Source organism: Kogia breviceps, chromosome 11 (assembly GCF_026419965.1).
Source record: "Kogia breviceps isolate mKogBre1 chromosome 11, mKogBre1 haplotype 1, whole genome shotgun sequence".
Taxonomy (NCBI): Eukaryota; Metazoa; Chordata; class Mammalia; order Artiodactyla; family Physeteridae; genus Kogia; species Kogia breviceps.
In genome coordinates, this window is record NC_081320.1 from 61952410 (window position 1) to 61976672 (window position 24263).

The following is a 24263-nucleotide window of genomic DNA, read 5'->3' on the forward strand; positions in this document are numbered from 1 at the left end:
CTTTCTCTCAGCATCCTTACTCTTCTGATCTATTCTGATCTTTTCTCAGAACACCTTTAGGGACCTGCAATAACCCAGAAAGGTAATGGGATCAGAGGTTTGTCTTTGCAACTTCACAGACAGCATCCTCTCCTGAGCCTCTCTCTCTTTACTCTCTCTCAATCCAAACTCAGAAATGCAGGTAGATGGATATGTGAGGTCTCTTTGCCTTTTCTTGTGCTGACATCAGTAGAAATGCAAAATGCATGACTGACACTCTGCTCGTTTTTAATTTTTAAAAGATTGGTGCTGCCTGTAGGTTTTAATATACTTCCTCTCTGCCGTTTTATTGTCTACTTTTCTATTTTAAAAGCTTAATACTGAGCTGTAACAATTTCCAATTAAGTTTTAAGAAAAACACGAAAAGGTTGAAAGTGTCTGCCTGACAACCATTTTGTTTCTTGAGACAGAAGGGTGATTTTAGGAATATGAAAAAATAGTTTGAAGTAACCTGTGCTTTTCCATTTCTGTGTACACTCCCCCTTCTACACACTCTTTTTCTCTTTCTCCTTCAATTTCCTTTCTTTTGTCCCCTCAGCTTTCAAGCCCATCTCCCATTTCTTACATGGTTGTCTGACGTAGGCTACCTGCCTTCTCGTTCATTATTAATCATCAGCTATGAATGAATCTAGAATAACTCCCTATGTGCAGCTATTAGATTCTCTTGGTAGAGCTCGGTACCTACAGTGATCAGAGGCAGGGGAGGGTCAACCACTCTTCCAAGCGTTTCCACAAGGTCCTAGTGGATTTAAGATGTAGACCAACTTCTGTTACAGAAACAGACACTTATTAATAAGTAGGTACAAAATCTTACAGCATGTTCTGGAAGCTTGATGAAGTTCCAGCTCTTGGTTCTTTTAGGTACCCCAAAATGTCTTGCAGATACGTTTTCTTAAAGCAAATATGGCAGTATTTCAGTGGCAGCATCCAGATCATCATCTATCAGAATTAGGTGATTAAGGTTTGTTAGGGATCAATGATAGCACCCACTTCTTATGGTTTTGTGATGATTAAATGAGCTCATACATTTACACCTCTCAGAGTTATGCCAGTTATTGATGTATTAGTTCTTCTTATTACTAATATTATGACACCATTCCTTATAGTAAAGGGTGAAAGGCCTTATAGATTCATATACTCTATTCAAATAGAAGCAAAGCATGTTTACAAAAAGTTTGGCCAGTCCACATATCTTGAATGTTAATGATTTCACCAAAGAGAACCCACCCCTAACCTCCATTAACCAACTGACAAGCCATTTATGTCAACGATGATAATCTGTTTCCAACATACATTATAATTAATGAACAAAGCCACATCATGATTGGAGATGATGATAACTCAAGACTTCCAGCAGTCACCTCTGACTTCTGTAATTCTGGCTGAGACGTTGGAGCGTACATTCCTGATGAAAGCAACCAACCTCCTGAGACACAGAATTGCACTAACACACATTTATATCACATTGTCCATGCTGCAGTATTTAAGAGTAAATTACAAGCAGCCGAGCACCATGTCTCCTCCAAACCAATTTTTTACTCATCTGAGAACAATTTGTCAGTGCTGCTTCAGTTTCCTTTATTTTATTTTATTTTTAATACATTTATTTATTTTTGGCTGCATTGGGTCTTCGTTGCTACGCCTGGGCCTTTCTCAAGTTGCAGCTAGTGGGGGCTATTCTTTGTTGCAGTGCGGGGTCTCATTGCGGTGGCTTCTCTTGTTGCGAGCACGGGCTCTAGGTGCATGGGCTTCAGGAGTTGTGGCTCGTGGGCTCTAGAGCGCAGGCTCAGTAGTTGTGGCGCACGGGCTTAGTTGCTCCGCACGGGCTCTAGGTACACAGGCTTCAGGAGTTGTGCCTTGCGGGCTCTAGAGTGCAGGCTCAGTAGTTGTGGCGCACGGGCTTAGTTGCTCTGTGACATGTGGGATCTTCCGGGATTAGGGACTCCAGTAAGACTGAGATTTCTGGCCTATGCCTTCCCTAACCCTACCTTTATATCCCAAGGCCTAAGACAATATAAGACAGTCAGAGGAGTCTTTTCTTCATTTTCTTCCAAGAGAATGCTCTTGGAAAGGTTCATCAGAATCGTCTACATTTACTCTATTCCTATGGCTTTAATTTATACAAATCATTCCCCCAATTCTCCCAGCCCCATCCTTCCCTGTACATTCAAGAAAGTAACAAATACAGTCAATCGCTGTTATTCATGGGTATGACCTCACCTCCTCACTAAACTTTGTAACCCCCAAATCAATACCCGTGGCACTGAGGCGGTTATTAACAGACATGCACAGAGTGTCAAAAAGAGTCCTCAACACCCATGTTCCCAGTTGAGGTCAAACAAGGCAACGCTCTGCCTTCTTGTTTCAGCACATACTGTAAACAAACATCCTTTGTGTGGTCTATTTAGTACCATATTTTTCACATTTTTGTTCTTTTCGTTGGTGATTTTGCTGTTTAAAATGGGCCCTAAACATAGTGCTGAAGTGCTGTTTAATGTTCCCGAGCCAAGAAAGCCATGGTATGTCTTACAGAGGAAATAAGTATGTTAGTTGAGCTTCATTCAGGCTTAAGTTATAGTGATGTTGGCTATGAGTTCAATGTTAATGAATCAACAATATATATTCAATAAGATGTCTTTGAACAGAAAACACATAAAATAAGGTTATATATCAATCTGTTGATGAAAATGTTGCGACCAGAGGCTTGTAGGAACCTAAGCCGTAGGAGCAGTGGATTGGTATTCCTAATTCAGTGTTCACAGTGATTTAAGAAACGTACCTGATGTTTCACAAGTGCTGGGCACTAGAGGGAGTACAAATGAAGATTTGTCTCCTCTCCCCTTCCGGAATCTACCATGTAGTTAGGGAGGGAAGGGCAGATCATCATCATAGATGAGGGTATCAGAGAACAACGCAGTGCTCTACCTTTCTATAGATGGAAGGGAACCAAATGAATGATATAGACCAATCAGATGGAATATGTTAGACCTATATGGAAGGAGAGACAGACTGCCTACACTGTGGGGAGCGTTTGATATATTTTAAAACACTCTCTCATTAAATATTACATTATATCCTTCCTGCCCTGTGGTATTGTTAGGAAAGACAGGGACATGACTATTTTATAAAGGAAGCCATGGAGCCTTGGGGAGAGGCTAAATAACAAATGCGACATAACCAGTAAATGGCAGCACCAAGAAGGCAGCCCAGGTTTCTCGACTCCTAATCTAGTGCTCCTCTTTTATCCCTTTGAAGCTTACTGGATATTTTTTAAACGAATATTCACAACCCTTGACTAATGAATTAAAATCCACATGCTAAAAAATAACAAAATGAGGAGGAAATGGCCTGGGGATAAGGACGGGAACAGACCACAGTGGAAAGTGCAGGATTTGCGTTCTGTTGGTCTTTGAGCAGTTGTGGGAGGGAGACAAGGCGTGTTTAAGTAGATAAAAGCACCTTCTCTAGCATGCCTGAGCTGTCTCAATTAGGGAACTACTGAAGTATTAAATTTTTAGTAGAATAACATAAACTTTTGCCAAGGATGTGAGGTGCTGGATTGCTACAAATTTGGTTTGGTGGCCCTTGGACACTGGTAACATAGTGACTATCAGAGTCCCAGGGTTGACTCTTTGAATGAACTAGGAAGGAATATGTAAGTCTAAATGACCACTTTGGTGAGTGGCTGATTTGTATCAGATCCTTCTAGAACTACTTTTTCAGGACATGACTTTGTATTTGTTTGACCAAAACACAAGCAATCTCATTCATTCTGTTTCTCTCTTCTGCTGTCCTCTTTCTCACCTGTCTCCTTCTTTCCTTTTTATGCTCTTCCTTTCTCTTCCTCAGCTGCCAAGTTTACTCATTCTTTTTCTTCCTTGTGTATTTTGATTCCCTGCACTTCTACTGCCTTATGTGAGGTATGATATTGTAGTGGGAACGAGGGCTCTTTGTTATGAGTAATATGTGTAATTAACAGATCATCAAAACTGATGCTTGAGTAGATGGTGTCAAGCCATATTTAGCAGATTGGGTTTGAACACCTGGCAGAACAAGTTTGGTCCAATAAAAAGAGCGCAATTCTTTCCCTTTTAAGATCTCTCAAGACACTGGTTACATCTAAACCATAGGGGTAGGGGAATGGTGCCGTTTGCCGTTGTAATTCAGACGGAGGGATCACCTGGCAGAGGAGGGAGGATTGCTTTTTTAGGTGTTCCCCGCATCGCCGTACACGTGTCCCTTTGGTGTGTGGAGAATGCTTGAGAGAGGCAAAGCGGGGCGATTTCTGTGGGAAGCTAGACCAGCCTCCCTCGTTACATAGGCTCGTCCTCTGCATTGCATCCGAGCTCCAGTGATTTGCTGTTTGGAGACTGCAGATTTGCATAGAGCCCCTCGCTTCGCCAGCGTGTGTGGTTCTTCTTTTCTTTTCTTTTCTTTTTTTCTTTTTCCTTTTCTTTATTCCCCCCACTCCTTTGTGTGCTTCTGCTTTTCCCCAGCTCTCTTTCCCCCGTTCGATCCCCGCTTCCTTCATAAGGGTGCACTCTTCCCTCTGAACCCCTCGCCGGGCGTAAGTGTCAGGAGGCGGCAGACGCGGAGATTGCCTCGGGAGCAGGCGATGCGCGCCGCTGCTCCGCGCGCTGCCCGGGGGAGGCTGGCGCGAGCGGGCAAGCCGGCCCGGGCTGAATGGAGGGACGGGGCGCCTCGAGTCCATGGGGTCTGCTTCTCCGTTGAAAGGAGGTTGGGCCGGCGAAGTGGCCTCCCCAGTACCCCCACACAATGCTAAATGGATTTACCTAGTGGATTCGCGGTGGATGGCTGTCATGTAGAAGTGAGGACCCTCCGGGAGGAGCTTTAAACCATTTCCCCGCTCCCCACCCCCCCGGCACGCACTCTCGCCCGAAACTCTTTGGGAGTATCTCTCGAGAACCTGGAGCCCCGGAAATCTGGGAGCAGCCGCCCGCTCCGTGCTTGCTCTTCCCCGGGGCTGCCTTTTCGGACAAGCCCCCATCAGCTGCATTCACCTCGGCTATGTTTCGGATTCTTTGGGGTGCGAGGCACGGCGGACTCCAGGACCCCGAGAAGACTGTCCGAAGGAGGGAGAGGATGGGTGCCCTGACGCGGTGAGGCGGCCAGCCCCGCAGCCCACCCTGAGCCGCCCGCTGCTCCCCGGCGCCCTCTCCCCTCACCGCGCCCCAAACTTTGCCTCCCGCGGCGGCTGCCCCTCGGCGGGCGCCCAGCCATGTACCAGAGGATGCTCCGGTGCGGCGCCGAGCTGGGCTCGCCCGGGGGCGGCGGCGGCGGCGGCAGTGGCGGCGGCGGCGCAGGGGGGCGCCTCGCCCTGCTCTGGATAGTCCCGCTCACCCTCAGCGGCCTCCTGGGAGTGGCGTGGGGGGCGTCCAGTTTGGGAGCGCACCACATCCACCATTTCCATGGCAGCAGCAAGCATCATTCAGTGCCTATTGCAATCTACAGGTCACCGGCATCCTTGCGAGGTGGACACGGTGGGTCTGCGATGCCAAGTTCTCGCGGGTTTTACTCCCTCGCGCCCCCCTTTCGACCCTGCGCTCGCTTCTCGGCCCTTAGGGCTCAGAGAAATGGGAGCGCGAGAAAGAGAGGTGCATTTGGGTGTGTTGGGTGGGAGCCACTTATCTCTTTGAAGACAATAGAAAGGGGTTGGAGGAAGGCGTCGCGGGTGTTTGCGGTGAGGGGTGGGAGGGGCGTTCCTTGTCAGGGTGCCGGGAGAGAGACGTGGGCACCTATTAGAAGACCATCCTGGGTCCCGCGGGAAGGGGGCGTTTCTAGCGAGAAGGTCACTCGGCGTGGCCGAATGGGGAGCCGGGCTCAGCCCAGGGACCTGAACTCCTGAGAGAGGAGGGCTCTGCCGAACCTTTTGTCTGTGCTCTGTGTGCTGCCCCACCTCCTGTCCATTTTCCCTGGTCTGGGGGAGGGAGAGGTTCCAGCCCGCACGTTCCTCCAAGGAGTGCTCAGGCTGCAGTGTCGGTGAAGTGGCAGGTCCCGGGACTCACTAAACTGGAGGCTAATTCCATTTTCCCCCACCTCTTCCCTTAATTGGAGAAAGTAGGAGGGTGATGGAGGCACCCTCTCGAGGGCCTGCCAACTCCTACCCAGTTTAGAGGGGACCTCTGAACACCATCCCCTTTCCGTCATCCCACACACTTCTTTTTGGATCATGTCTGAAGGCTGCTGGGATAAGGGAAGTCCTGCTTCCTCCCTCCTCAGAGTGTAGTGCTTCCCAAGGAGGGCAGGTGGGGCAATGCTGGCTGGTCTAAGCCAGGAGGTCTGCCTGAAGGAGGAGAAGTTAGAGCAGAGAGAAGCTGTCCTCCTCACTGGGAATTCCTTTCTAAAGAGCAGAGTGTGGAGACAAGCCTTGTTTGGCAGGTTTCTTCTCCAGAATGACCAGCAGTGTAAGGCCAGGTTCCTGGCATCTTCAGATAAATGCCTATTTCAGATTCCCTGAATTGCCAATAAATAAAACATCAACTGTTTTTTGTGAGTCTTCCCCCACTCCCAATTCTTCTTCTTCCCCAGTGTAAAGTCCGCTGCTTTAAAAAGCAGGGTGAAAGTTATGGACACTCATCTTTTCACATCTCTTTCCCCCTCTTTTGCTTGTAGGGCCCCTTTCCCTTTCAGACTTGGTTCCTCTCTGGATCCTTTGCCCCTTTCCCTAGGTAATTCCTCTCCCCCAGAAGCTGCTAGTTATACTGGGATGGCCCCCTTCCCCAGGGACTGGCTTCCCTCACAGTGGGCCGGGAAATCCCTTCCTTTCCTTCTTCCAGTTCCCTCTCAAGGACTCTCTCGTTAAGCGTGCCTAGGCTGGAGACATGAGTGACGCCTCCAAAGGGGGCTTTTATGGAAAAAGTGACAGAAAGGATAGATCCCTCAGAAACAGCAAGGAGTTGCTGTTGCTCTCCCCACTCGCTCACAGTATTCTGGGAGCTTATTGCTCCCTTTCCCGGGTGCAGTTCTCACCCCACTGCCTGGCCTTTGTGCAAAATTGTGTGAGTCCTGGGGGAGGGAGGCGAGCCCGGGCACATGAGGGGCAGACAGAGCATGGGTGCGGTGAGCCAGATGGGGGTATGCAAGGGGGTTGGGCGCTTCATTGTACCAGTGGGAAGCACTTGGCTAATAATCTCATATGCATATTAACTTCTCATTTTCTGTGGCTCTGCCTCTCTCCCGAGGGATGTGGCTGAAAAGGGAGAGCGCCCGGGGGACGTGGGGAGAGGAGAAGACCAAGGGAACCCTGCCGCAGAGAGGACACCTGTCCTCTCACCTCTGTAGCTTCTACCCCAGTCAGGCCCACGTCTGCTGGTCTCTACAAACATTTTCTTCCCTCCAGAATATAGTGATTGTCTCTGTACGTGAATGAAGAACCAGGCATATCTGTCGCTGAGAAAGAGAAAGGATAGATGGATAGTGGAGGAAAGGGTATGTGAGCAGCGGTTGTGATTATTCTTTGGGGTCAGAAAACTTTCTCTTTCCTTTGAAGCTTCCATAATATGGTCGTGTTTGTTACTTTTTGAAACTCTCCCCACCCTGCTCACACACACTTTTGGAGGAGGCTTTCTGATTCTTTCTTTATCCACGCTTTTTTTTTTTTTTTTTTTTAAATCAGAGTAGCAAACTTACCTGTCAGTAGCCAACCTCTGCCGAATAAAAGCCGGTGTGAATTTTTCACACTTCATCTCTTGCCTCCCTTGAAGAGAGGGAAAAAACTCTGGCTAGAGAACAACCCAAGAACATTAAAGATGAAATAAGCCTCTGAGGGTGGGGGATGGAGAGATGGGAGTAAGGTGGAGTTCCAGAGGGGCTGACAGCGGGGCAGGCAGGGTGATGGCTTAAAAGAAACCTAATAAGAAAGAGGTGATGGTGAATGTGTTGGGTCAATAAACTCCTTGAATATTCAGCTAATTAGACAAAGGGCCCACAAGGAAATAATCTTTGAGCCTAATAGATGAGGGTGAAGGGAAAACACAAAGGTGAACGACAACATGATAAATTCCTGGCTGAAAATCAAGGCAGGTGTAAATGAGGTTTGGTTAAAAATGTGAGACTATGGCAAATATGCATATGTAGATGAACACACGAGCTACCCTGTTTGCTTATAGTAGAATTTCTTGGAGTCATAAGACATTTTTCTCATAATAGGGAAAGAATATATGTGCTTGAATGTGTAAAAGAAAAATCATGTGTGGTGTATTTTATGGAACAAAATTTAGCCTATCTTCTGTGTTTTGAAAACTGCTGGGTTGACTATCCAGGTCCATTCTTCTTCATTTTCTCATCATGCCATGCTTCATTTGCACTATTATGAGGTGTCACTTACAAGGATTGCAGGGTGCTGAAAGCACTCATGGCTACCCTGAGTATCTTTGTGCAAACTGACCCAGTTGCAGAGATTATGATGAGGATTTTTTTTTTAAATGCATATGAGAAGCAGGTTTTGAGATCACTGCAGGATCCCATTTTATTTTGCATGTACTTAAAAATATAAAGGTTGAAAATACCTCTATAGAAAAATTGAATTTTCCTAGTCAAATAAATGGAGAACTGTGGGACTGTAAATGATAAAAAGCAAGCCTGATTGTAATTAAGACTGCTACTTAAAGCCAGCGAGAGTTCAGAATAAAGCAGTGTGTTCAGTTGGTATTGCTTTAGAGATGTGCCATATGTGCCAAACATAGAATGATGTCAGTGCAATGCTCAATTCCATCTCTGCTCCTGGGTTTCCTAAGTACCTCTGCATACGTTCAAGAATTAGCTTAGAGCTTCCCAATAATTTCAGGACATAAAGGAAGGAGAAAACCATCATAGGAATGAGCACACCAGTGCCAGCCGTTCTCCTCCCACAAATATGAGCTCCAGAAATTATACTGCCTTGATTAGCTTTTACTGTTAAAGGGCAAAGGGGCTTTCCCAGAAGGAAATGTTAACAGATTTTAAAAGTGTGGTTTATAATTGAGGTAGCCCAATGCCGTTCTATGAGGAAAATAATTGTATCTTAAATTTATAATGTTTCTCTTTCTGAGGCACTTTCACACACATACTAAACTTCTAAAAGGAGTGGGGGCTTTTGGAGGGAATTTGAATATCCTTTTTCTTGTAGGGTGAGGCATACCACAGAGGCACCAAAAAATGGAACCAAATCTCTGGTCGGAGTCAAAGAGGAATTACTGACAGAATCAACTCTGCATGGCTCTTAGCCCAGAGCAATTCCATGAGCTCAGAGGTTTTGAAACTTGAACTGAGAGGGTCCTCCATGTACTTTAATGGTTGATCTCTTGGAGTAGAAATCACTACAAGGACCAGGGCCTCACATTTTGCTTCCAGCGTGTATTAACAATAGTGAATCCTGTGAGAGAGGCTGATGGCATCTGCCTGGTGTCCCATGGATCTCTTCATTGATTCTGAGGAGGTTTTTGTTTTTCTTTTGTTTTTCTCACAAGAAGGAGGTTGCTGTTTGATAGAGTGATCCCTTTGCTCTTTTGTCTATAGCAACCAAGAGAGTTAGCAACACCTTTCAAAATATACTTGACTTTACTGTGTTGAAGAAAAATTTAGCTTTTCTGGTAATTAATTCATATGTGTTACCCAGAACATTTTTGGCTATGAATATTCTGCTGAAGTAGATATTCCTACCACACACCTCTTCCTTACTTTGGCTCATTGGACAAAAGTGTGCATCACTGCAATGATTTTTTAAAATTAATTTATTTGTTTTTATTTTTGGCTGCGTTGGGTCTTCGTTGCTGCTTGCAGGCTTTCTCTTGTTGTGGCGAGCAGGGGCTACTCTTTGTTGTGGTGTGAGGGCTTCTCATTGCGGTGGCTTCGGTGGCTTCCCTTGTTGCCGGGCACGGGCACTAGGTGCGCGGGCTTCAGGAGTTGTGGCGCACTGGCTTAGCTGTTCCGCAGCCCAGGGCTTGAACCCGTGCCCCCTTCATTGGCAGGCGGATTCTTAAGTGCTGCGCCACCAGGGAAGTCCCAGAAAGAGTTAATCGTTAAACAAACAAACAAACAAAACCTGCCCTTTGAAAACAAGTAGCCTCTGAGCATAAATACAAAACCCCAAAAGTTTATATATGTGTAGCAGTCATCTGGGACTCAACGTGAAATGATCTGATAAAAACATCAACATAGTGAATTTCAGCTACATCACTTTGTATTATCCTTTAATATTAATGTTCTAGAAAGAGCTCCTTGCACAATTGCTTTCCACCAAGTTGCTGCATATATTTCCTCTAACAAAACATAGAGCCTTTTATTTTTCAAATAGAGATAAGGCTTGTTTTACAAAGGTATTTAAGACAGGGAATTCCTTGATTTAAATTCTCACTGATGTGTAAGTAATTGAGGCAGCTTGGTCTGGTGAAGATAATTCTCAAAAACATATCTGTGTGAACATTTGGCCACTGCCACTTACTAGCATTGCACAAATTTACTAAGCTCTGTGTCCTTACTAAGATTGTTTTTTCAATCTATAAAATGAAAATACAATGAGTTACACCTCAGTGAAGAATAAATGAGACCATGAATTTGACAAGTGCCCAGATGACAATAGGCCCCCAATAAACGTTTGTTTACAAAAAGACATTTAGGTTGTTTCCACATCTTCACTATTATGAAGGGTGCTACAATAAACATTGGAATGCTAACATATCTTCAAAATCCTGATTTCAATTCCTTTGGATAAATACATAGAAATGGGGTTGCTGGATCAAATGGCAGTTCTATTTTTAATTTTTTGAGGAACTTCCATACTCTTTTCCACAGTGGCTGCACCATTTTGCATTCCTACTCATAGTGATATCTCATCCTGATTTTGATTGAATATGTAAATAAAATGTGGACTATACATACAAGGGAATATTATTCAACCTTCAAAAAGGAGGATATTCTGTAGTATGTGATAACATGGATGAACTCTGAGGACACCATGCTGAGTGAAATAAGCCAGTCATGGAAAGACAAATACTGCATGATTCCAACTTATATGAGGTATCTAAAATAGTCAAATTCATAGAATTAGAGGGTGGAATGGTGGTTGCCAGGGGCTGGAGAAAAGAAGAAATGGGGAGTTGCTAATCAACAGGCATAAAGTGTCAATTATACCGGATGAGTAAGTTCTACAGATCTGCTGTACAACATGGTGACTAAAATTAACAATACTGTATTGTACACTTAAAATTGTTCTATGAGGGTAGAGATCATGTTAGCTATTCTTACCATGATAAAATACAATTTAAAAAAATCAGAAGAGATTTCAGAGAGAAGACACATCTAGTGGGAAAAAACAGACCTTGAAATCAGGGGACCTGAGTTCTAGTTCTGATTCAACCAGCAATTAACTGTGTGACTTCCGGAATTCAGTTACAGCTTTGAACATCAGTTCTCTCCTAGCTGTAAAGTATGAGGAGCACATTCCTCTCATTTTAGAGATGTGAAAACAGAGCGCTAAGTAATGTGAGTGAACTGGACTCATAGAGTCACAGCAAATTAGTAGCAGAGTGGGAAGTAGAGCTCATATCTTCTAACTCATCTTCCTCCTTGTTTAGAATACTCTTCCTGGAAGCCTGTGCTCCAGCAGTGAGGAAGGGCTACACTAGTTTATCCACAGTTTTCCCTGAACTCTGTATAACCTAAGGCAGTTCTGTTTAGGTGATTAACTAGGATTAGAGCCTTGGTCTTTGAGAAGAGAATATAGCAACTGAACTAAGTTCCTGTAGAGAAAACCATCTTTGCACAGTCAGGCAGTGCCTCATTTACACTCCATTATGTGCCTCTTTTTAATAAAAGACACAATTTTTTTTTGAGGTGTTAAGGATCTTAATAGTAATGTTGAGAATGACTTTTTAAATTGTTTTGTCATTCATATGCTTGTTTGTTTGTTTTTTTTTAATTGGACAAGATCCTTTCCAACATTGAGTTCTAAGATTCCTTTGGCAATAAGGATCTCTTAAAATCCTTATACGCTTGTGTTTTCCCAGAGCTTTATTGATTCTAAACATACTGTAATTGGAGATATTTTTGCAAAGATTGTATACAGGTCCCTTAAGCCATCCATTTGTCCTCATCGTTAGGTAGAGGTGGCTTTCTTAGGTGCACAGGGACCGTGGTATGGGGGTCAGGCTCAGGGTACTTGCCTGGTATTTGCTTTTCAGCTGAGGTCCTAAGGAATGTCTCTTTGAAAAGCACCCGCTTCCTGTAACTTGTTCTTTTTGCCTAGTCCTTTTTGGGCTGTGTTGGGTAAAGAGTATCTCCACACAGAAATCGGTAATACCTTTTAAAACATTCCATTCTCTCACAAAATGCAAGGGTGTTTTCAGTGTTGATCATATAACAATGAATTCCCTCAAGCTTTTGACAGAACTTAGTAAAAACAGCTATATTTTAAGAATATATTTCCACAGAGCCCTCGTTTAAAGTGTCTCATTTAATCATCATCATAACCCTGGCCGGGTTTATGATCACCATTTTGCTGACAAGGAAACAGATTTAGAGAGGTGATGATTCTGCCAGGGTCACTTAATTAATAAGCAGCCGCAGTACTTTTGCTTTCTCACTCCAATATGTTAAGAGGCAGGGTTTTGAAAGGAATACTCCATTCGAATTTAGAAAACCTAAGTTCTCTCCCACTGTCGTCACTTTCCAATTCACTACTCCAAAAAAAAACAACAAAAATATTGTTTGTTCATTAAGAATAAAATTAGCCAAAAAAAAAAAAAAAAAAAAGAATAAAATTAGCCAATAAAAGGTAGCTAACCCATGTATCTATTAAGAATTTCAGGTGAATATGGATATGAAACTTATGTCTCCATTCTAGTGGAAGAAATTTTAGTTAATATTGCATTTTGATATTTAACTGAAAAGTAGCAGTAAGGTGGGGATGGATTAAAAAATGAGGGCCATTATCAAATTCAACTTAAAGCATCAAACTCAGGCAGTGATAAATAATGTAATTAGTCAAAAAATAATTATAATAAAATACTTTATGACTAAAAAATGATGATTCCTGGACAGACTTCCTCTTAATCACCAAGTGTGTACAAGCCGCTAAGAAGAACCTGCTGTGTCTATTGTATGAACCTAATATCTATGGGGTTTGTGAATTGGAACTGAGGTAGAAAGGTGTTTCTCCAGTCTGCAGTCAGAATACTTGGTTATGTACATATTAGGTTTTACATGGAGCTTCCATGAATCTTGTAGACATTGTGAAATTCAAAATATTAGACTTTTTTGGCTATAGGATCTCCAGTTTAAATGTATTATGTAATGTGACCCACAGTTTTTAAAAGCAAGGTTACACTCTTTATTCTAAGTTCATGTACATATTTGGTGATTTTTTTTTCCCATGTAACTAAATTGATGAAAAAACATTATGATATATCTATGAAAATGATCAGTGAGAAAGCAACAGAACTTTTAAGTAAATGGTAAGGGAGTGATTTTTAATGTGCGGTGGAATACGAGGCAGAGACATCTATTGACTTGGACATCACTTCTGCACAGCTGTTTTGATTATCTGAGTTGCCATTGGACTAACATTGGTACATGTAATTATTTATATGGTTCAGCCTGTCTTGGCTATTAGTTACCATCTGGTCATCATGACTACAGGACTCAAAGCTGCTAAAGAAAGAGAAGTGGTATTTTTGATGCTTCTTAAAGCTGAGATGATTTCGGATTCTGAAATGTCTAATTTTACATTAAGATTGAATTATCTAAAGTGTGGATAGTTCCACAGCATAAAGCACATTGCTATGAGTGACTGTGATGCTGTTCTAAAAAAAAATACATTTAGGGCAAATATGGAAGCTCACTGTTGTGGTACTCATATACTATCCAATTAACACTTTATTTGGGCAAGCAGCAGGATGTTTTAAACAGATGTGTGGTTTTCCTGATGAACTTCTCTTTCAAATTTTTCAAGATAAATGCTCTAGTTCATATCTATGTCATTTGATATGTAGTTATACTTTTCAATTATCAGTTATATAACAAGCTAGTATAGAGAAATAATACTGAAGCATGATTAGTTTAAATACCTCTGGGAATTTTTGCCTGGAAGGTATATCATAGAAATTAAACTTTCTCTTGATTTTGCAGAATATTATTTAGTAGTCTACTTATTTTATATTTCATAGTGATTTCTGGAAATCTTGCCGTTTTAGACTATTTGAGCCTATATTCTCATTGTAAATTGATTATTCTCTACATTACATCTTTCCAAAGCTGAAATAACAAAACATTTCTCAGCACTGTAAGCTACACTTCCTTGAAGACCTCACTTAACACTTCCAAAATTGCAGTGTGCTGTGTCAGTCACTTTTCATGTCTGCTGTCAAAGTATTAACATATGCTGGAATAAGATTAATAATAAATGAATCTCTGTCAGCAAAGTGGTTAATTGGACATGCTGTTGTATATGCAAATAATGTATTTGGTTTCCCCACTCATTCTTTTCCTTGGGACTTGTCCTAAATGAGATAATACAGTTGTTGATGCTTCTATTGACAATTTTTCATACAGTTATCAAAAGTAGAAACTGCTGATGAGTTTCTGATAAATATCTTTATACAAAAGCCTTGTGCTTTAGTAGATACACAAGGTATTGATTATCTAGGTGCCTTTTTAATGACTAAAATATATAACAACAGTCTATTTTTACTTGCCAGTAATAAAACGTTTGCCTCAGTAATCTTATTTTTAAACATAACACTTTTTGTCTTTTTCTTTTTAATACAATAAATAAAAGTTTTAATTATCGTTACCCAAGAAATTAGTGTAACTCTTGGCTTATAGCAAGGAAGTGACTTAAATATTGCAGGGGTATTTCACTATCTCAATTCTCCCCAGTAAAAAGGCTGTGCAGAGAAAGAAATAGGGCTATGTAAAGTGGTAGCAAATGACCAATTACATCACTTATTTATTCAAAACTCACTCAGTACTTATTATACAGCAGGTGCTATTCTAAGCCCTTAACAAAATATCAGCTCATTTAATTCTCACAAGTCTGTGAGATAGGTAATATTAATTTCCCTTCTACACTTAGGGGTAGTAGGGCACAGCAAGGTCAAGAGGTGACAAAGTTACAAAACTAAGGTTGTGGGGCCTGGATTTAAACTGGAGCAGGCTTGCTCTGCAGTCCATGCTCTTAACGCCTACAGTGTGCTGCCAACAGACATAATTTATCCTGACTGAGCATTGTGTTTTCTCCTCCAGCTTTTATCACCAGTGGTACATAAGGGACCAGCCGTGGATAACTGTCTGGATTTACTTTGTTTAATTTACAAGTCATTTCGCTGAAGGTTTAGTGCCTCATCCTCATCTTCCAATTTGTTTTTAAGCATCTTGCTTCTTAACTACACAGGGCATCAAGCGGCCTCACTGTGCCTCCCTTCCTTGTTACTTTATTTGGTTTGACTGATTTATTAATCTCGATATCTACCACCACATCAAGAGTAAAGGAATGATTGATTTAAGATCCTTATTAATGTTTATTAACTTTTTTCACTCTAGTTGGCAAATACATTCCCCACCAAATTGATAGATCTGCTGTGATAATAGACTAATTTGCAAGTGCAGCCGTGATTTACAATTAAAAGGAAACAATTGCAGTGTATCTGATTATGTGATTATATTCTCATGAGATGAAAGGAGTCCCTCTGTAAATAGTTAAATAAAATTGTATAGTTCTGGAGGCAGGGTATAGAGAAAAGACTTACAGTAGACTACTTTAAGTATTTATCCTAATTTTAATTATGGTTTCTTAATATGAAACCTTTAAAATTAAAAAAATCAAACTGTGTTGGTTGCGTGATATTATATGACTACATAAAGAATTTAAGCATTTTTTCCACTCATTTCTATTCAGACTGTAAGGTAAAGCATCATTCAAAAAGGATGGTAGGGCTTCCCTGGTGGCGCAGTGGTTGAGAATCCGCCTGCCGATGCAGGAGACACGGGTTCGTGCCCTGGTCCGGGAAGATCCCACATGCCGCGGAGCAACTAAGCCCGTGAGCCATGGCCGCTGAGCCTGTGCGTCCGGAGCCTGTGCTCCGCAACGGGAGAGGCCACAGCAGTGAGAGGCCCGCATACCGCAAAATGGAATTTGAATCTCTTAGCTACATTTTTCTTAAGGATTCTTTTGTTTCTCCAATTTAATATCAGAATTTTCATTCCAGTTTATTTACTGGCATTACATTCATTCCACTTATACTAACACCACATGGATTCTAGGAATTCCCTAGTGAGATAAAGGATTACTCTTTTAGATGTCTTTGTATACACTAACTAACTGACTTTGGGCAAGTTTCTAAACTTCTCTGATCCTCAGAGTAAAATAAGACCTGTGATATCTACTCTGTAGGGTTGTTGAAAGGTCCCGATACTTTATGTAATCATCTGGCACAGGACCTGATAAATGGCTGCCACTCTTCAAGTAATGGATTAACCTCCTTCCAACAGTGGGTCCTCTCTGCTCTGGACTCAATTAAGGAAAAAATCCGGGAAGGACTGAGGTTAGTTATGAAAGCAGCTATCCTCAGAGTCTTGAAAACAGATTGTCCTCTTATCTTGCTAGATTGATTTGGTGGATTCTTTAAGTGAAGGCAAGGGGTTGAAGTTGAGATCCTTTCCTGGTGTTTGGTTAATCCGAAACAGGATGACACAGATATTATCAAGAGGATATAATGCAGAAAACCAATAATTTTTATGCCCTTTGTCCATGTGGGAATTAAACCAGGAAACCTGCATCAGAGCTTTACTGCCAAGGCTATTGATGCAACTTAGTGTTGGACTTCATTTTGTATTGTTATCATTTAGAAAATTCTTTTAAAACTTAGATTAGGGCTCATTAAGATAGGGTAGGGAGGAGAGGGCTTTGATGAGGAGGAGAGACTTAGGAAAAAATGATTCCAGCTTTTTTTTGGCCCAATCAGCCTCTGAAAACGTCAGCAAACACAAAGCCATCTTTACCTGGCTGTACAGCAAAAAGAGGTTTAGGTAAGAGAAACAGTATTTCCTGGCCCAGAATCAGTATGTCACTTCTTTTACTGTGGCCACTCTGATGCTTATGCCATAGCCAAATGCTAAGAGTCTAGCATTTAAACAGAACATAAGCATCTCAGAATACGAAATCAGATAAAATTGGTCAGCAACTGTGATTTAATCACCTGCTTTTAAAATATAGTTAGCCTATTTCTTAAAATAAATGTTTAACAGGAACTTACTATCCATGCTTGATTTTTCCCTCCTCTTTCTAAAAAGTAGGAAGGCATTCTTAACAAGGGCAAAGAACACCACCTTCACTCCACTTGTGCTATTTTTTTTAAACAATGAAATGACTGCAAATTTAGTTTTTCTTAGTCATCCCAGACAATTCGGTCTGACCACCAAATGAATGACTCTGTGTGTGCGTGTGTGTGTGTGTGTGTGTGTGTTCTTAGACATGCACCTAATCAAACAATATAAATATTATATATTTTTCCAGCCTTGGAGAAAAACAGTATAGAAGAGACCTGATTCTTAGTTTAGCTGTAAAACACAATGCTGTGCTCGCTAGACACCGGTTTGGAGCTGCCAGAGAGGAGCACGTTCTTGAGTAATGGACAGACACACATAGAGACCAAAAGCCCCCCAAGAGCAGGCAGTGCTCCATCCTTGGTTTGCCTTTACGATGCCCTGATATCCTCGCTGTTAAAAGTGTTGCTTCTGCCAAGAGAAAGTGATAAAGGAGAGAGATGTAGGGAGCTGACTTTCTGTTTTTACATAATTTCTTTCATTCAGCCTCTTCATTCACCATATGCAGATATTTAGGTTATTACCAAAATATGGGTGTTTACACACTCTGCTGGCAAGTCACTCTTCGAATGAGTGCCAGGATTGCAGAAACCAGTCAATCAACAAGTGCTTATCGAGTGCCTGCTACTTGGGGGAGGACATTATCTTACTGTCTGCAAAGGGCACAGGGTCTGAAAGAGGCGTCAAAGCTATTCTGCTGCCTCTGGGTTTAAAACTCAACCTGCCTGCCTGTGTTCTTACAACACTTCAAGGAGGTCTTCCAAGTGTCTTAGAGTAGCCAGCAGGAGAGGTGACAGCCATCTCTTCTTCATTCCACCACTGCTTTACAAACATACCAGAGGCTCCATCGACCCATCAGATGGACTAGACCAGTACAGATCTTCCTTTATTGCAAATTTCTATAGGAAACCGACGAGTGACCTGTTGGTATTTGGGGAGATGTTTGATTGCATTTCCACTTCCACATTTGTAGAGCTCTTAGTGTTAAAAAAGTGTTTATCGTGTTTTAATCTCACATGATATCCACAATATGCCTGTAAATTAGGCACGGCAGGTTTTGCCCCATTTTGCAGGTGGGGAAACAGAGTGGCTTGGTCACTTCAAGTTACCTGACTTAGTCACATGTTTATAAATGGCAGAACTGGGACTTAAATACAGCACACCGGGGCTTCCCTGGTGGCGCAGTGGTTGAGAGTCTGCCTGCCGATGCAGGGGACGCGGGTTCGTGCCCTGGTCCGGGAAGATCCCACATGCCGCGGAGCGGCTGGTCCCGTGAGCCATGGCCGCGGAGCCAGCGCATCCGGAGCCTGTGCTCCGCAACGGGAGAGGCCACAACAGTGAGAGGCCCACGTATTGCAAACAAACAAACGAAAAACCAGCACACCGGTTCTCAGAGTCCGGTGCTGTTTCTGCCGTGCAAATAGGTGAGCACAAGTAAGGAGATGAGTAGCCTAAGGATTCTGCAGGGATTCTGGGAAAGAACCACTAAAAGGACCCGGTCTCTGCAGACCTATTGGAATCATACAAAAAGATACAAGAGGCCAAGGCCCTATAAGATAGAATAAAATAAAAGCAGAGGTTGTTTGGTGAGATGGTCATGATTAGATATCGACTATTAAATACATTTTGTTAGTGTGATGGTTTAATTTTCTTGTTGCTTATTAAGGTTTGTCTTTAGAAAAGAAATGAGGATTCCAGGTTGGAGGACAAACTCACTGGCTTTGATCTTTGCTGAAATAACTCAAAACATATCCCGCGAAAACACTCAGGCTTAATACATCTTTTTTTAACTAACGCTGTAATGTTTTTTAGATGAACAGTGACAAGAGGCTGTATATAATTAAAATACCCAATTACTTGTAGGAAATTATTTAAGGGCACTTGGAAAGTTGAGATATTCTGTCAAGAACTTAATAATTAAAGCATTTGATTCTTCACAAGGATGACAAAGAAACTTACAGAGTCTCACTTTGGAAATATACTTTGCTTATAATAGTATGAAAAATGATGCCCAGCTGGCAAGATGGTCAGTATTCCCCCTGAAGCAGAGACCACTCCAGCAAGGTGAAAGGGAATGCTTCCAGGTGTTATCAGTTAATTTAGAGATTATGCTGAGATATATTTGAAGTATGTGTTTGTAGTGCACAACAGTAAATACTCACAGATATGGAAATGTTCCTAGAATGATGCATAGAAGGCCTACTTTACGCAGAAGCAATGATATCTTCGCACTGTTAGTTGGAACTGACTTTATAGCTAGCTACAGTCAGCAGGGCATAATTTTTGAGCTATATAAATAGTCCTAAATATCTAAATGTTTCTCCTTTTGCCTGTGATTTCCACCATAAGAGATTCATTCTGCAGTGTCTTGATAACTCTTATTAACGTTTGTTGTATGTTGAAAGAGCATGAAATTTAGAGTCATGGTCCACCAGTTGCTGGCTGAGTGATCCCTCTAAAATGGGATAAAAATGACAATCCCTGTCCTTATTGAACCATATTATGTGAGGAATAAATGACATAATGCTTGTGAAGTGCTATATAAATTATATTTAGGAAGAATAAAAACATTTTAATAAGAAATGTAACCCAGTTACTTAGAAAATAGCCATACGCAAAGCTGATGTAAGCTGATGGTTCTTAAAATTCAAACTGATTACTGGACTTCCCTTGTGGCCCGGTGGTTAAGAATCTGCCTGCCAATGCAGGGGACACGGGTTTGAGCCCGGGTCTGGGAAGATCCCACATGCCATGGAGCAACTAAGCCCATGTGCCACAACTACTGAGCCTGTGCTCTAGAGCCTGCAAGCCACAACTTCTGAGCCCACGGGCCACAACTGCTGAAGCCCGCGTGCCTAGAGCCCGTGCTCTGCAACAAGAGAAGCCACTGCAATGAGAAGCCTGCATACCACAACAAAGAGTAGCCCCGGCTCGCCATAACTAGAGAAAGCCCGTGCACAGCAGCGAGGACCCAACGCAGCCCCCCCACCAAAATAAAATGTAATGAAGTAAAGACTGTATGGAATAAGTTTAAAAATATTTAAAAAAATAAAAGATTTAGGACTTCCCTGGTGGCGCAGTGGTTGAGAGTCTGCCTGCCAATGCAGGGGATGCGGGTTCGTGCCTCGGTCCGGGAAGATCCCACATGCTGCGGAGCGGCTGGGCCCGTGAGCCATGGCCGCTGAGCCTGCGCGTCCTGAGCCTGTGCTCCGCGACGGGAGAGGCCGCGACGGTGAGAGGCCCACGTATCTCAAAAATAATTTTAAAAAATTAAAAAGAAAAAGATTTAAACTGATCAGAATCACCTAGGGAGCTTATTGAAACTGCAGATGCCTGGGTTGTACTCCTAGAGATTCTGTTCTGTAAATTTGGGGTAAGACTCAAGATTTGCATTTCTAAATACTAACTTTAAGAGACTGTAATGTAAATGGTTCTTGGCCAACTCTTTGGGGAATAAAACTTTGTACCATTATCAAGCAATATCTTCAATTGCTGGCTTTTACCTACCTCTTTCTAAGCCCCCAACACATATTGTCTGATGAACAAGTAGAAAATGATGGCTTTACATCCAGAGGATGCAGGAAATCAGTAGAATGCAGGGAGAAAGATGTGGAAAGGTATCTCAAACCTGGCATCATCATTTTAGTGATCAATTGCTCTGATAAAATAATAGCAACGACACCAAGTTGTTAAGTCTATTGTCTTTCTCCTAGGAAAGACTGTTACACACATAAATATTCATATAGGAAGAAGACTGCAAGCAGACTCCTATTAAAGGCTCACAGCTATTGTTTCAATGGAATGGGGTGTACCTACATTCAGCCATCTCTGTTTTTGCAGCGGAGTTATACTTTTGAGGGTTATCTGCATGTCTATATAAGTAGAGACATGCACACACACACAATTAAAAAATCTGTCTGCAACCTCCTTTTGTCCTTCCATTTACACAGTCTTTCATCCTCTATTCCCAGTATCCTTAGAAAGGATTTTTTTACTCTGTAATGCAAACTAAGGTGTCATTTCTTTTTTTTTTCCCCTCTACTAAAAGGAAGTATTTTAATGGTTAACATTTTTTCTTCCTTTGACCAAGAAAGCTTTGATTCAGGTGTTATTTCAGCACACATTTCATCATATCCTATGATAATGTTTTAGATTTTGTAATGTCTTTTCCAAGTTTCATGTCCTTTAAGGGTTGTGATTTTTTTTTTTTGCTGTATGCGGGCCTCTCACTGTTGTGGCCTCTCCCGTTGCGGAGCACAGGCTCCGGACGCGCAGGCTCAGCGGCCATGGCTCACGGGCCCAGCCACTCTGTGGCATGTGGGATCTTCCCGGACCGGGGCACGAACCTGTGTCTCCTGCATCGGCAGGCGGACTCTCAACCACTGCGCCACCAGGGAAGCCCGGTTGTGATGTTTTAATGTTAAATCTTTTATGAACTTCCTCTTTCTTGGTGTTCTTCCTAAATCATCTATATCTTTCTGAAAAATGACATTATTATTGGGTTATAATTCTTCATTCTTTTTGACTTCATGTGGATGACAAGTATATTTCTAGAACCAGACACTTGGAGTAGGAAGACAGATTTTAGGATTAACTAATTCCTATCCCTGATTTTACAAATGTAGACTCTGAGATTAAATACTCAGCTGTACGTTTCTTCCCCTGTTCTGTACTACTTTTCTCTCAGCTTTATTCATGAGTTACCCAAACTCAGAGTAATCTAACCATATCCAAGCCATTCTTTGTGAGGAATTTGAAATCGAGCGACTCCCATGGGAGAAAACAAGCTCTGAGAAACTGAACAAGTTTTCCATTTATTGTTCGAGAATACCTTTTATTTTGGAGCCACTTTATTTATTAAAATTTACTTGAACTGAGAGCAACCATAACTTCTATGTGCACCATTAAACTGACAGTTTAAAATTCTTTCTCGCTTAATTCATGCTACTATGGAGATGTTTTAAATGGAGAGAAAATACTTTGGGGATTGGGTGAGGTAGGAAAAAGGAGGTATTGGGAGGAAGCACTTTCTACTGTGAATATCCTTGGGGATGCAAGGTTAAAGCAAGAGGACATGGCCTTGTTTTAATAGTCCATCGTTGTTAATGAAAGAAGGAAAAGAAGAGGCTACCTGTGACTTTAAATTCTTTCTATCAAACTCTTAAGACATTTAGAGATAATTCATATATATATATATATATATATATTTTTTTTTTTTTGCGTTATGCGGGCCTCTCACTGTTGTGGCCTCTCCCGCTGCGGAGCACAGGCTCTGGACGCGCAGGCTCAGCAGCCATGGCTCACGGGCCCAGCCGCTCCGCAGCATGCGGGATCTTCCCGGACCGGGGCACGAACCCGTGTCCCCTGCATCGGCAGGCGGACTCTCAACCACTGCGCCACCAGGGAAGCCCGATAATTCATACTTTAAATAACATTTTATTACTGATTATCAGTATTACTGTACAAGAGTTGGAAAACACAGAGAATAAAATTACAGCATTCATAATCATAATATCTAGAGATAAGCACTATTAAAACTTCATTTTTTTTTAGTAGTTATCTTTATATATTTAAACATTAAAAAAAGGAAGCCTAGGGCTTCCCTGGTGGTGCAGTGGTTGAGAGTCCGCCTGCCGATGCAGGGGACACGGGTTCGTGCCCCGGTCCGGGAAGATCCCGCATGCCGCGGAGCGGCTGGGCCCGTGAGCCATGGCCGCTGAGCCTGCGCGTCCGGAGCCTGTGCTCCGCAGCGGGAGAGGCCACAACAGTGAGAGGCCCGCATACCGCAAAAAAAAAAAAAAAAAAAAAAAAGAAGCCTACTGCACATACCGTTTTGCAGCCCCTTTTAAAATATAAAAATATATGGAGAACATCTTTTCTTGAAATGACGTTTCTTCTAAATACAACTTTTTAGTCACTGCATTGTGTTCTAACCGGACCATACTTATTTCACCAGTCCTTTTTGTTGTTGGACATTTAATATTATTTCCATTTAAAATTTTTATAAGCACTGGTTTTATAAATGATACTTGTATATAAATATTTGTGTACAAAGTGTGGAAATTCTAAGTTAGAAGGTATAGTTATTTGGGGGATTTTGATGTTCATTGCCAAAATGAATTCTACCCCCAATCTCCCATTGTATCCCTTTACATTAACTCCTGTGCTGTCCCTGCTTCCTGGCACACTGGCCAGCCCAAGCTATAATTACCACTTTCAGTTTTGGTCATTTTATAGGCAAAAATATTTACTTCATTGTTTTAAGTGTTTTATACTTTTTGATTTCTATTGTGTCTGAACATCTTCACATGTGAATTTGCCAATTATACTTCACCAAATTGCCTATTCATTACATATTCTAGTCTGTCTAATGAGGTGTTCCTTTTCTTCGCGTTGATTTGTAAGATTTCTTATATTTCCACAGGCAGGAGATATTGAGCCAGCATCTATTCAGATAACTGAAAGAAATGACAAGAGACAAGGTGTGTTAGAAGGTTGACCAAGCAAGCAGTTAGGGGTCAAGAGTGAAGTGTAGGAAGCTATTAACAGCATAGTGAGGTCTTAGAGTTTAAGAGTGGGATGGGCGTACTAGAATTAGTAGAAACAGATTAGAGTGTTTCCAATTCTTAAAAACACTGCAGCCAAGAGAGAGAACTAAATATTAAGTCTTTCATCTCCTCTGTTTGCTAGCCATGGTGCTGAACTCTTTACATGTATCTGCTTCACAATAGCCTCTCCTTCAAGATGTTCTCTGTTGTATGAATTTCGTTGACTGCTTCATTTTTATAAGCAAGAACCCTAAGAGGAAAATCAGAACACACATGTACTAACTCTGCTTTGTAAGATTAAGAAACATGCTGAAGTTCATTTTTTTTTTCTTTTTGTTATAGATTTTTTCCTTTTAT

The 24263-nt window shown here is 42.0% G+C and overlaps 1 protein-coding gene across 37 annotated transcripts in view; it reads left to right on the forward strand.

Moving 5' to 3' along the window:
• The window catches only part of NRXN1 (neurexin 1), a 1120317-nt gene that overhangs the window by 688845 nt on the left and 407209 nt on the right, over window positions 1–24263 (forward strand). For 3 of the 37 annotated variants that reach the window (XM_059078724.2, XM_059078725.2, XM_059078726.2), the window contains exon 1: window positions 5197–5540. The exons of 33 other annotated variants lie outside the window; for them this stretch is intronic. In XM_059078724.2, the coding sequence (XP_058934707.1) occupies window positions 5279–5540 (262 nt within the window). In that variant the 5' untranslated portion in view covers window positions 5197–5278. Of the gene's footprint in view, window positions 1–5175; window positions 5541–24263 lie in introns of those variants that run through there. One more of the 37 variants, XM_059078723.2, reaches the window with a different exon arrangement.